At 30.9% G+C, this 14,965-nt stretch overlaps 1 protein-coding gene across 1 annotated transcript; it reads left to right on the top strand.

Moving 5' to 3' along the window:
• Positions 1-6,169: 6,169 nt before the first annotated feature.
• LOC129944694 (uncharacterized) lies at positions 6,170-12,984 on the top strand. The gene is made up of 4 exons (XM_056054319.1): positions 6,170-6,185; positions 10,436-11,463; positions 11,541-11,831; positions 12,400-12,984. Exons 1-4 carry the CDS (start codon positions 6,170-6,172, stop codon positions 12,910-12,912), a joined length of 1,848 nt encoding a protein of 615 aa, XP_055910294.1. The 3' UTR covers positions 12,913-12,984.
• Positions 12,985-14,965: the final 1,981 nt, after the last annotated feature.

Raw genomic sequence — 14,965 nt, 5'->3', positions numbered from 1 at the left:
GTAAAGCATCCCCTTCCAATTACAGAGGGTGATATTGTTAAAATTCCAAAAATTGTCGCTAACATAAACTAATACAAATTAGTTATCATTGTTATGTAGCGCTCGCTGTTGACGGTGACCGCCTCACTAACGTCGTTTTAAAAAAACTGAAGACCAATTACGCCGCCATGCCACCGGCCCAAAATCCACAACAAACGGTAACTTTTTGAGGATGCATTATCGCCTGGTGAACCTCGCATGGGTTGGTGTGGTCCCATATACGGCAATTCTGCTTGTTAACACAGCCATTCATTTAAAATTGCCCCTCGTTTTGGGGTATTCTTCCAAACGATTCGAAGCGAACAAACAGCTTTTTCAATAGTCAAGAACTTTGAGCTCGTGGGTCAGTTGGATCTTGCAGGGGTGTAGGCCCAAGTCGGGACGCAAAATTCACCAAGTTGAAATCTGTGAAAGGCCGAGTTCTTGTGCACGGCGAGGAAAAGACTGCCTCGGGTTCTGCTGTACACTTTCACAGGCCGCTGCGATGTTCTCGGCCGACCTTGTGTTCCTTGAACAAACGAGTGTTGGATAATTGTTTACTGAACCGGTCGTCTCAAATTTGGCCACCAAATGTTGAAGAGTCGAAGGGCCACCACTTCTACCGTAAAATGAGCGGAATGGGTGCAACGTTTGCGTTAACGAACATTCATTTTGATAATAATGCTTTATCATTTGAACGTGCTGTTCAACCGTGTAACTTGCCATGATGATTTGGCATAATCAACTGAATAATAAACAAAAGATTTGACAGCTGTCACCAAAACAAAATTGCCACCACAAGGCGCCAAAATCTAACAGCGCCAATTTAAATACACTATGCATACATACATACATATGAAAATTGTATGCAAGGAGAATTTGGTATCTTAAGTATTATTGTGTTCTATTTTAAAATTAAGTTTAGTTTAAGTTTTATTTATAGTTTTAATGTTTAAGTTATACTAGCCAAAATAAAGCTATAATCATAATGTTCGCCGGAACAAGTTAAACTTGTTTGTATTCAAATTTATAATTGAATCGATCATGTTTTTAAACATTAGAATTGTTTTAGTCAGACATACAAGTATCTCTAAGTCGAAAGGGGACTTAAGTGCGGCACTCGCAAGTAAAATGTTATAGAATCTCTTCTCAATTCTATTTTCCAGAGATTGAAGGCTTTTATACTAAGTTAATATATAAAAAAAATCAGCATGTTTTTTTCAATTAGTTACATATTTGTTTATTTATGTTTATATCTCAATTCTAGAACATTAAAAGCAATTTCAATTTCAATTTTAAAAATCTTAAAACTTTTTGTACTTAATAGATAACCAATTTTAAAAGATAAAAAACACTTTTTAGTAGCCTTACACCTTAATGTGAGTAAAATAAATTAAGATGCATAATTGAAGACGGATTTTAAGGAATATAAAGGTAACTTTATATCAAATTGGTGGTCTTTTATTTAGGGTTTTTTTTCTAAAGAACTTCAATATTTTCCCTTTCTCCCATTAAAGATCGTATGAAAATAATTCAAAGCATTATTTAAGTTTTACCAAATTTTAAATTTTGTGAAAACCGTTAAGATTATTACATAGATATTAGTTCTTTCTGACAGCCAAATTACTTTTTTTTGAATATAGTAATTTACTAACATATCTGTTGATGAAATTTTTGCTTACAAAATTAAAGTGTATGAGTTTCATGGCTTATATGACCTCTACATTGGTTAAAACTCGATGAATATGTGAGGCGCGATTGGACTGGATTTCGGATTCATATTGTGGTCTTGGGCCAGTCCTCAGATAAAAGTGGCCCCATGATTAAAAAATGTGGTAATTTCCAAACAAACTTTAAAACGCTATTTCTCTGGACTATCTGCATACATACAGTCCCTGGCCATATTATTAGACTCATTTTAGATTTTATGCAAAATTTTAATTTCCAGTTATTTTAATCAGGTTTTCGAGTATTTTAATTCATTTAAATTATTTTGTATGAAGAATATAAACTACTTCCTAGAAATAAAGCAACAGATTTAAAGATTTTTTTAAAATTAATATTTTCAGTTTTTTGTTATTGTTATTTTTGTAATTTTTTCAATATTTTGTTGAACCACCTTTTACTTTAAAAAGAGCCTCAAATCTTCGCGGCATACTATCAATGCATGATTTGACTATTTCCTGCATTTGTGCGTGGTGATTCCGCATCTTCAGCTACTTCCCTCTTCATCAGCTCCCACACGTTTTCAATGAGTTCAAATCAGGGCTGTTTCCCGGCCAATCCAGCAGAGGTATGTTTTCTTCCCTAAAATAAGTTTTAATGGACCGAACTGTGTTCCATAGAGCTCCATCTTGCATAAAAATGTATCTATAAAGCTATTCTTGAACGTTAAAAATATTATATATTATATGTATAATAATCTAATAATCATAAAAATTCTGGGACTGTATGTGCCAATTTTCATTGTAATCGGTTCAGTAGTTTATGCGTCATTGTGTACCACAAACAGACAGAGCTGCTTTCTTATTTATAATATTAAATATTAAATATTAAATATTAACAGAATCGAAAGTAAGGATAACAGATTTTGATAAAAGGTCCAAATTATCCATAACTTGGTTAGGATATATACAAATAGTTTACTTCAGTTAAAAGATTATTTTTTACTGGACTGTGATTTCATGTTAGCACAACAACAATTGCATAAGTATTAATAACAAACAAAACTTATTGAAAGTAGGTCAACCCAATCATTTACGATTGAAAACAAACTAGGTTAACATATTTTAAAAACAAGATCGATATAGAAGAAAGCTCAGCGAAGAGTTCTTAAAAAAGTAAATAAAAAGAAATACAAAAAATCACAAACAATCACAAACAATCTCACACATTAAATAAAGTGATCAAAACAAAATAACCAAGTTCGCTTTTATGACAAAAAAAGTATAGAGTAAGAAGTCTAATAAATATGTATATATATTTTAAAAGTATAAATGCAATGTGGATATTTAAATGCAATAGAACTAAGAATTATCTTTCAAAGTAAATTTATAGATATTTGAAGTTAGTTATTTTAGTTTTTAAAATTCTTTAACTACTTTATCTTTCAACAGTTGTATATATGTGAGTTTGTAACCGTATGATACGTAAATAATAGCAACCGAACATCGTTTTTCATTTAAATTGAAAGGCGTAAATACACTTGGTTAAAATTATGTCAATAACCTGGTATTAATCCCGAAGTCAATATTCTAATTGCACATACTCGTAATTGAAATTCTACCTTTACGTATACTAGGCTTTGAGAAAAGGCAAACATTCTTTCCTTTATAAGAAATAAAAAAGTTATATGTTGGCAAGAAGTCAATTTTAAAACAGGATGCAAAACTTAATTGGAGAGTAAAGTCTGGATACAAATCAATAGGTACATTAAGCAGGCATTTAAGATCATTCAAAGATGTAATAACCTAATAATCCAGTGGCGGTACACATTCATTTGATATACCTATTAGATAAGCTGGGTAAAGTTCTTGTAACATAGGTAAACGAATGTTTGTGAAAATGGCAAGGTATGCTAAGTTTTAGTGCTCGACCATTTTCTTAATAATGCGTTTCTTTTCGAAAGATATCTAAATGCAAGAAAACAAGAAACGCCTATTTTTTAATTTCACGCTTGACACACATTTTACCAAGTTCTTAAATTGTTTTATCAGGGTTTGTGTCGAAATACTGTAGGTATGGATCAAAATCCTGTATTTAAAATACTGTAATTCAAAATACTGTACGTACAAAATACTGCATGATCAAAATGTTGTATTTTAAAAATTCTGTATTTCAAAACTGCACACTTTTTTACATTATCAAAACGATTTTTATTTTTTAGCGTTATAACAGCATTTTGAATTACAGGATTTTGAAAATAAAATACTTTTTTCAAGAAAACATCATTATAATTTTTCATTAGCATAATGTTCTAATATACTCCCTTCAACAATAACATATGTACCTATGATAATTTATAAGTCTCTGAAATAATAAAAACAATAATAATATAAATGGTATCTTCTTTTTATTTTTTCTTTCTTATTTTCTTCTTCTTAGTTATTTGTATCTCTTTCACATTTGAACATGAATTGTTCCTATCATAATCAACAATTGCATAAACAAATGCACCAAACTCATTGATCTGTGAAAACTTCCAGTATTATACAGTATTATGAGACACTATATTTTGACAATACAGCATTTTGAGACACAGTATTTTAAAAAACAGAATATTTACCATACAGTATTATGACCTTACAATATCGTACAGTATCATACAGAATTTCGACCATACAGTATTTTAAAATACAGCATTTCGACCCGCTCCTGTTTTATCAAACCTCCCCCCCCCTTAATGTTTGGTGAAGTTTTAATTTCGAATGATTGTAGGTATTTCATATATAACTTTTTACGCAAACAATAAGTTTTAACATACATTCGACTCTCCCTTATTCGAAACTCTACTTATTCCCTACAGTTTGTCATACAAAAGCATTCCCTAAGTTAGTCTTTTACTAAGACGAATATCGCTCTAACTCGAACTACACATAGTCCAAAAAGTCTCCGTACAGCTGATATCTTTTCGTTGATTCTGATATAAAATATTTATTATAATGTATTAAAAACAAGTATATATTTTGAAAATCACAATCACAATTTTTTTTAAATTTGGTAAGTAGGTGAAGGTGGAAACTAATTTTTTTTGTTATGTTTGGTTTTTAAGAATTTGAACTCGAGGTACGATGGTAGAGAAATCGAAAAAAGTGGGTCCGCTGATTCCATGATGTCTCAATTGAGTTTGAACAGATTAACGTTAGGCATTTTTTTCTTTTTTTTTAATCAAAAAACAGTAGTCACAATACAAAATTTTAGTAAAAAATCGAAAATTCGAGTTTTCTCAAAAACAAACCGATAGATTTTTATTAAATTGTCCCTAAACATTTTTTTCTTAACTTGGCTTCTTTCAATAGAAAAAAAATGTGTTTGTATTGCTCAAGATGGTTCTTCTTGAACAAATATCAATAATTTGTTTAAGCATAAGATCTTATGTTGTCTAAATAATATTTGGTAATTTAAAATGTAAACATTTTTGAAGAAAAAACTAATATTGCTGGTATATATATATTTTTAAACATTCTCTTTGCATACCAGAGGAAGTTCGTGCGATCCAGTGTACATTTAGTTTTATATTATATTATTTTAATATTGCACCGTTTGTTTCTTCTTATGTCGATTTTGTCTTGTTTCTTTTGACTCAAAACCAAAAAGTAAATCAGTTGGTGCTGAGCATTACAACAAGTAAATGTATAGTATGTAATTGTTCAAAACGTAAACGTAATGCGGAACATTTTGGGATTTACCGGAAAAATTATGGCAAAAATTACAGCAGCGGAATAACTTGTTAAAAGCAATATTCTTATTTTATTTTAATGCAGCTGGAAACTTTTATTTTTATTTGAATCATTGTTATGTGTTTAGTTTTTACCAACTAAAAATTTTAAAAAATGTATAAATGTGAAATAGTTTTTAACAATTAAAAATTTTAAAAATGTATAACTTAAATTTTCCCAAAACTCTCTATAAATCCAGCTCTGGTTTTCCCTGAGAAATACAATTAGGGAGAGTCTACTGTATTTATATTCATATTATTTTTAATTAAACGCTTTTAATTTAACTGCGTTTCTAATCAAACAAAAATCTCAAGCCAAATACACGTTAATTTTAGAATTTAATTTCTTTTTTCCGTTTTGTAAATGGCCTTCTAACACCCGAATTCAAGTTCTAAGTCCCTGCATTAACTATATTTTGCGATATCACGCAGAAAACTCGATACTGCAAGTTACTAATACACGTTTATTATAGGCATTTTCAATCTTCGCATCTCAGTCTAATAACAGTATACGAGTACATTATGCGGTTCGTGATCTGCAAACAAGTTCTTTAACCTCTTTAGCTGCTAAGACTCTATACGATATACCTTGAGACCACGATCCCAGATTCTACACTTGGACTTGGACTTGAGGTTTTGTAACTTCATAAAATTCTTTCACTTGGTAGCGATTGAGTCACTCGTTGTATTGGTTTCATTCTGATCGCATCGAAAATGGAAGTTTTAGCAAGTAAGTTTAATTTGCTAGAAAAGAAAAGAAATTCTTATAAATTTGTTGAGCTCTCTTATACATATAGTGCGTTAGAGTTATATGTTTTCTTTTTATAAAAAAAAAAGTGATTTGAATTATGTATTTAGATTTAAAGTATATGATAACGGAGAATTGAAAAGGTTTTATTTAAAAAAGTCCACATTTTTGAAGTTGTATAATTGAACAATCTTATGTAAATAATTTTACAATGTAGGGTTTTTTTAATTATTAATTTTGATGGAGATAGTTTTTGGTGCATAAAAATAAGTGATTCAGTTTATATATTTGTTCTATATTTCAGCATGCAGACTTAATTATTATTTGCATGTGTAAAGTAGACAATAAATTTAAAATTTTGAGAAAATTTTAATGTCATCGGTATTTAGGTCAGTGATAAACATAAGCAGTGAATCTTATAGTTTAGAAACGATAACTGGTGCGCTAAAGTTAATAACGGTTTTAAGAAGATGGTTCGGAACAAGCATATTTTAGAGTGCACGGATAGTCTATCGCAGCCCGAGGAAGGGGCAATTTAATAAAAGAATACTTATGTAGCAAACAAAATATTTAAAAAATGCAATGATAACAGTAAAGTATTTATAATCCTAAATTAAAATCATTTTAATTGTTTTTGCAAAAATTCACAAATTAAATCAAAATGTGAAATGAAGTAGTAAATCCGTTTTGGGGTCAATGTTTTCTAGTTCTAGTTTTTGATAAGATCAAGAATTACCAAAAACACGATTTTTGATTTTAAGTATTAAGGGTGATTTCAATTTGGGGATTAATGTTAGTATTTTTTTTTTTGAAGTCAAAATCAATATGCTAAGGTTAACCCAAAATTTCTCACGACCAGTAACGCTAATGACTTAATTTAAATTTTATATTATATATTGTGAATTGATACTAAAGTGATACAATTTTGAAAAACAAATTTAACTAACGATTTATTTTTATAAATCAAAAAAAAAAAAATTAAAAAATATTTGTCACCTCGGATATATTACAAATAAAAAACGAGGTTTTTTACATCTAGTCAAATTTTGAAAAAAAATCGAAAAGACAATCTTTTTTTACAAAAAGATTAAAACCTTCTTCTTTTTAAAAACTATTGTTTTCAAAACTCAAAACAATTTTGAGAAAAATCAAATTGACAAATTTTGTACAAAAAAAAACCTAGGAAACACATTACTCATATATAATATTGGCTTCAAACTAATTTCATCTTTTTTGCAAAAGAATCAAGATCTACAAAAAATAGAATGCAAAATTGGTAAAAAATGATGTTCGATTCTCGTTATCTCGTGAATAAATGAAGGTAATTGTTAAGATAAGTAATAAAAACTTTCAAGAAAAGCTACTAATAGTTGGTCAAAATAAATATTTAAATCAAACATCATATATGCAAACTATTGTTAATTTTTATTAAATTTAAATAAAAAATCATTTGACCAATCTCTAAACAAACCAAGAAAATCTACAAAAAAATTAATAACAAATGGCTTTTGGCTTATGTTTTAGAAAAACAAAGAAAGATATTGACATCAAATTATTTACCTCACTCAACATATTGTTATGAATATTTTGTGAAAGTTGCATCCCAGCGTCATTTTTATTTTTGTGTACAAAATACACCATGAGGAAGTAGAATTGAATGGTATTCCGAGTCTCAGTCAATCAGTTTGTGAGTTTGTAAGTCAGAAGTTATTCTTATCACTTTTGCGATAATTTTCAATTTTCAAAAACATGTGTAAGTCTTTTTGATGAAGTCATCGTCCGTAATGTTACTGCCAAATTCGTAAGTCAGTAGTAAGTTAATTCATTCTTGTTTAAATTTTTCAATATTCAATGTATGTACTTAAAAGAACCTTACACTTTTTCACGCTAGACATAACAAGCTTTTAATTATTGTACAGTTTTTATGTATAGCTATTATTGAAATGAATTCGGACTTTTTTTTGAAATAGATATTTGATTGTGTTTTCCTTTTATTAACAACTTTCCCTGATTACAAAAATGTATGTCCCAGACTTATTGGTTGCAGCACTCTGATTGCCAGACGCATTTTAACCTTGGATGGTTATGCATTTTTAACGCACACTAAGGATATGCTTTGTCGAATCGACGAGGTTCATCTTCGGTTATCTTTTTTAAATAATATAATATATAATATAATAAAAAATAAGATTTATTAATAACATCGATACGTTTTTGTATCATTTTGTTATACAAACAGCCATTGGTATAAGAAAAAAACAAAAATTAATAACTAAATAGTAGTATCTTAATAAATTATTGCAAAAATTAAAAGTTATAATCCATATCAACTAAAAGAACTTTAAAAAAAATTAAAACAAAATTATATACAAGAGGCACAAGCTTCAATTTTGTGTTCACCACAGATACTTTTTTTGCACTTATAACACATGGATTTTGTCATTCGTCTCTTTGAATATGGGTAAACCGAGCAAATTTGTCTCTTCTTTTCCAATTTTGTTTCCATAGTGTTGTTCTGGCGTCCTGCTTGAATATCAGCCAAAACGTTTTGCAAGGTTGACAGACGTAAACCAGTTGTCCGTCGTTACGTTTCTGTTTGAGACATGAATTTTTTTCGTCAATTCTTTCACATAAAATTCACCAAGAGGCAGGTCACTAGAGTTTGACCCCTTACCCAAATAGGGCATTGCATCAACCATATATTTGGTAAAACTGTCACATAACAAAACTGTTTTCAAGCCGTATTTTGCAGGTTTATTAGGAATATACATCCTGAACGCACATTTCCCACGAAAAGCCAGAAGTTGGTCATCTATTGTCAAATAGGAACCAGGAGTGTAATTTTCACGACAGTTGTGGATGAAAATATCTCATATTTTTCTGATGGGGGCGAATTTGTCATGAACTATTTGAAGCCGAACAGTTTTATCGTCGAAACGTAAGAACGATTTAAGAAGTTTGAGTCGGGCCTTAGTCATTGTCGAAACGCACCTAGATCCACTGTAGCTCCTTTGAAAATAGTTGGTTACTTTTGGAGACAGCTGTCAAGCACAATATACCAACAAGAGCACTTATTTCTTCGGGATTGGTTTCTCGTATTTGAGATATATTTTCTGTAGAAACATTTTTTCTCCGCGAATTTATTTCGACATTTGTCAATTGCACAACTTCACCTACTATATTCACAGTTAGAAATAATTGAAAACATTGCAGTGGTTCAGTAATATTTTTACAGTGGCGTGTTCGTCAACTGGCCTGATGAACTACATTCATACCGTATCGATGGGATTTGCCTTTTATTGATGACCACTTGTAGTTGTTTTTGCCCCGAAGGATAGTTTAAGTAAATGCTGTTATCCCTGTTTTTTTTTCTTAGTAAATTGAGAGGAATCCGAATCTGAAATACCGTCTGAAGATGATGCATCACTCTCAGGTCCATCGGCATCCTCCATAGCGAAGTTGTCATCACTGCTGCTTCCGAAATCTCCTTGAATGTCATCTTCTGAAATGTAAACATCATCTTCGCATATTCCAAGAAAATTCTGGACTTCATTGTTACTAGTTGGTGACTGGCACTCATTTTATTATTCTAAAAAAAAACCCGTAACAAACAAATACAATGAAAAAAAATATATAATAAAAGTTATGCTTTGCTGTTTCGACGAACATACCTGCACAAAAAAAGTATTTCCATTCACTGCACGACACCATACGTCCGTCCACTGGGCACTGGTAGATACCAACTCCAGAGAGAAAAAACTAATCGAGAGAGTCAAATTCCCTCGTCTCTGTCCCTTTGAAACATCTTACTCTCATTTTTATAGCGTGTTGAATTCGTATCGGTGTATACATGTTTTCACCTCGAAGAGCAGAGAGTGAGAAAAAACTTCAGTTGAGAGATTGAGACACTTGATATTTCCATCTCTCTCTTGTTTTCACGAATTAATTCTAGCAAACAGTTTTCGTTTGTCAATAAATTACGGTAAACGTTATAACGGTGCATCATGGTGAATGTAATTTAAATTAAAGACTGAATATTATTTTCAATTTAAAGTATTATATAAAGGAATAGTTTTGTTTTGTGACCCTAAAGATATCTTTGTGTATTAGCAAATCATTTCAATATGATTAATATTTTGGGTCCAAAAGAATCCTTCTTGTGCCTTTTTATTTCTTATAACAACATTTTGTAACCAGTTTTACAATGATTTTGTTCTGATTATTCCTTTTAGCACTAACCCTTCTAGCACTTGCGATTACAATAAGCTTTTCTCTACCAACTGAATTAATCAATGGCAAAGATCTTAAACCCGATATCAAATATGCCAGTCGTTTATCACAACTCATTGCTACCAACTTACTCAAAGATAATATGGAAATCGATGGAAATAATGTATATTCACCACTTGGCGTTGCTACAATACTAGCAATATTAGGAGAAGCTTCAGATGGCGAAACTTACAATGAATTTGTAACATCTCTTAATGCACCTTCTTCAAAACAAGAACTTCGGCAATCGTTTAAAAACATTTTGAATAATATCCAAACTTCATCTAGTTCTTTTTCTTTGAATCCGTCCTTCAAAACATGGTTTTATATTTATCGTAACTATACAGCTCGAGAAGAATTCAAGCAGATATTGAGCGATTATTATTGCGTAGAGGTAAAAGATATTAATAATAGCACGTATAATTGGGATGAACCAAGCATATCCCTTGATTCACCACCAGAGTCATCCAGCATAAGCAATAGTAAGGATGTTATTGGTTTTGAAACACTTAAGAAATTGAATAGCAACGTTGAAGAGCAAAGGGATGAAATCGCCGATGCGGAACCAACAAAGAAGGCATCCAAGTTTGATAAATTTGTCGATGATAAACAGTATTTGGAAGTGCCATTAATTAAAGAAGAAATCGCCCGTGAAAAATTACAAAAGAAAAAAGAAGAAGAAAACAAATCAGTGACAAAGGCACAAGATGAGAACAAGAATATTTATAATCTGGAGTCTGATAAAACCAAGCTTACATCAACCAAGTATGAAGACCAAAATAACATTCAGGAAAATGAAACAGTCCAAGACGAGGAGAAAATGGATTCAATTCAAAAAAACTTAGTTGTGGCAGAAGAGACTCAACCAGAAAAACAACCAATCGACCAAGAATCTAATGAACCACACAAATTAACATTACCATTACAAAAACTGGAAGAAGGTGGCTCTGATATAATTCAAGCTCTTGGTTCCCATTTTAATTCGAAAAGGGTACGTTTACTGTCTCCATAAACTTTTGTGCTTCTTCTTTTTCTTCGAAGTTTTGTTTAGTTTTTTAATAATTTTAGCTCAGTGAAGCACGAAGCCCGTTCGGCAAGGATGACATAGCATCAGCACTTAGCGCTAATTCGATAAATGGCAGGGATAGTGGTTCACGAACAAAAATGTTACTTTTTAATGGATTGTACTATCGTGGTAACTGGGCATACCCGTTTGAGGAGGTGCGTTCCAGTCCAAATGAAATCTTCCATTTAACATCCGACCAGTCATTACAAATACAAACGATGCACGCTCGTGGAAAATATCTTGTAGCTGATTTAGAGGCATATAATGCATGCGGGGTGTCATTGCCTTATGAAGTAAGTATTCTATAAATCCGCTGTTTAGAAGAGGTAAAGAGTGTATTTGTTCGATCAACCAGGAATTTTTGCAGATACTTATGTGTTATCATTAAAGTTTAAATTATATTTTTGGTTCGCTTTGCATTTCGAAGACTTCGTCAAAAAATTTCTAAAAATAAGTTAACTTACGACAGTGACATATGTATGTACATTCTTTTCATGAGTTTCAATTTAGCAAAATCATTTAGATTTTGTCTTTACATATTTTGTTGTTGCTTTGATATCAACGTAACAACGCATCTACGAGAAATGTCATATTTACAATTTTGTACTGTCTTATTATGTCACAATTTTCTTACAATAACAAATAAATAAGCCTTAACAAAAGGAAAGGAAAAATATAGAGAACGTTAGACCATAAAATCACAACTGTCAAAAATATTGAACGAATAATTGACGGCAAGTTAATATAAATTTTTCAATCGGTGAATTTTGTTTTGCAATGTCCACACTCATCTTTTTTTCGTCATCAATTCAAACTGACCATTTACAATGTTTAGAATTAATGTTTTTTTTTTATTTTCAGAACAAACGTTATTCATTGCTGATAGTGATGCCAAAGGATGTAGAGGGACTACATAACTTAATTGAGAACTTTAATTCAGACATTTTTTCGAACTTTAAAAACGTTTCCTCAGAAAAGGATATATATTTAAGTATTCCTAAATTCCAAGTAGAAGAAACATCACGATCTGAAGCTATGCTTAAAAATTTGGGATTGCAGAAAATTTTCGTTCGAGGAGCGGCAGATTTAGGCTTACTTTCAAAAGATACTGACCTACATGTAGATGAGATTGTTCAGTTTGTTAGTGTGCGAGTAGATGAAGGTGGCAGCGTTCAAAACGGATTTTCTGCTACTAGCAATGTGGGCAGAACATTGGATGGAGTTGCACAACAAAAGATTGAAGTGAATCGACCATTTTTGTATTTTGTTATGGATACCGAAGAAGATTTTGTTATTGTAGCGGGAAAAATAACAGTTCCACAGTTTAAGGCTCATTTAGATGTTGACATAGATGTTGAGTACGCTCAATCTTAAATGTTGGACTAAAATATTATAAGGATTCATTTACGAATAAATATAGTTTTCTATAAAATGGCCACTTGTTAATGTTGGGTATTTTTTTTTAAGTTGCCGGTACTGGATTCTTAAAAGTATGGTATTATTAAATCATTTCCTTTTAACATTAATACGAAAAATTAATACTATTGTATGTAACTGAAAGCAATACATACGCATAAAATATACATGAAGTTGGCAAGGAGTTTAAAGGTCACTTGGAACCACTTGTTATAACTTTGCAGAAATGTTACTCTCTTACAGTGGAGATAAAGTTTGCAGTTGGTTTGGTTCAATTGCTTTTAATTCCTTTGGATTGTGGATTTGTGAATTTCAAATCGGCTTCATAAAAGTGCACACTAAAAATGTGTGTATACTAATGGCGAAAAGGACCCTTGCTTCTCAGCTGCTCAACTATATTATTCTACTCCGTTTTCAAGTTTTTTTCTCAATTCCCTTCTTCTGCATCGGATCTACGAGCGCTTGAAATTAATTTTGATTTGCTAACTTCAACTGCGAAACTTTTTTTGTTTTATTTATTACAAAACAAAATATTAATGAATTCCACAAAAAAAAATAATTTAACAAGAATAGGTACTTACAGTTTTTTGAGCAACCATTTCTCTGTCGTGAGCAAATTTTTGAACAAGAGAAACCGTCGACGAAAAAAAAGTTAAAAACGACTTATTGTATATATGTATTTATGTTTCGGGAATAGAGATGATTATTTGAGGATTGTCATTACTTTAAATACGGCTGTTTTATTTAATTAATGTATCCATTCAACCAAAAATAAACTTCATCGCTAAAAAGAATCCCTTTTGAAAATGGACGTAGCGATACATATTTCGAAAAGAACGTGGTTTTTTAACTTTGCACGATTTGAAAAACACGATCAGGCGTCAGTCTATTTATGTATATTAAAATACCAAACCAAAAGCTAACTACTTTTTTCGGTATATTGGGTACATCCGTAGCTTATAAGCCGATTCTTATAAGAACGTGTGCAGCTAATCGAACTGTCAGTTATTAAGGCGTGCGACGGATTCAATTGCCGGTTTAAAGTTATATACCTTCAAAGTAAATCACTTGACATCTGAAAAAATGGCCACTAGTTTAAATAGTGTTGCGGGCTTAAAATTATATACCTCTAAAAACACTAGCTGCATACACGTTTTCTAAGGTTTCTATAAATATTTACATACATTGAAATCAGTGACAAAGAAGGGATGTTAAAGTCAATTAACGGTAAAGGGATTTTGTTTTTGGATTAAAACAGAACAAAAAGATGGTCAAAAAATATATTTATAAAATAAATAGAATATTAATGTTAGGTTATTAAAAACTTTGAACTACAAACAGATTTTTAAAATACATCGACTTGTTGCTTTAACTCCAAATAAAGATTTTAAAATTATAAAATCATAAACTAGCAATACAGTCTTACATTTTGGTATATTTTCCTGATAGTCCTTAGCAAATTTTTCGAGGAAAGAAATTAGCGTAAATATGTAAAAACGACTAACAAATTCACGTTGTTTAAATCCTTACGGAATAAGGTCATTATGTGTGATATTCGACTTATTTTTGCACAAGCAGGGATTGAACCCAAGACCCTTTGCATGACAGTCCAACGTACTAACCATCATACCACGGATACATTAGTAATATGCACTATAAATATAATGCTGGAATACATATTTTAACTGGCCAACTATAGATTTTTACAATTGAATATGTCGGAATGAAGCTGATGAGTTGTAGATACATTATTTAACCCAGGTAGAACAGCAATAGTACAGCGATTAAGGCTTTACCATCACGCTGCACAGGTGATAAGTGATTGTCAAAATTTTGATAGTGAAATTGACTAGCTCCGAGCTTTCCGCTGCTAAAGATTTATCAACTCAATTCAAATCGATTAAACAATTAAGATTAGAATTGTCAAATTTCATTGTTGCCATGGTGGGATTTTAGATTGGTTCTTATAAATAATAATATGCAGTATAAAAAGTATTAAATTGGCTGTTTT

The sequence above is a fragment of the Eupeodes corollae genome, chromosome 1, assembly GCF_945859685.1.
Source record: "Eupeodes corollae chromosome 1, idEupCoro1.1, whole genome shotgun sequence".
In the NCBI taxonomy this organism is placed as follows: domain Eukaryota; kingdom Metazoa; phylum Arthropoda; class Insecta; order Diptera; family Syrphidae; genus Eupeodes; species Eupeodes corollae.
Note: the sequence above shows the minus strand (reverse complement) of the source record. Positions and strands in the feature narration are given on the sequence as shown.

What these genes read in the sequence shown, in the direction of transcription:
- LOC129944694 (XM_056054319.1), top strand. An exon ending in CCCATTTTAATTCGAAAAGG is followed by an intron (nt 11,464 to 11,540) that starts GTACGTTTACTG and finishes TAATAATTTTAG; the next exon opens with CTCAGTGAAGCACGAAGCCC. An exon ending in GGGTGTCATTGCCTTATGAA is followed by an intron (nt 11,832 to 12,399) that starts GTAAGTATTCTA and finishes TTTTATTTTCAG; the next exon opens with AACAAACGTTATTCATTGCT.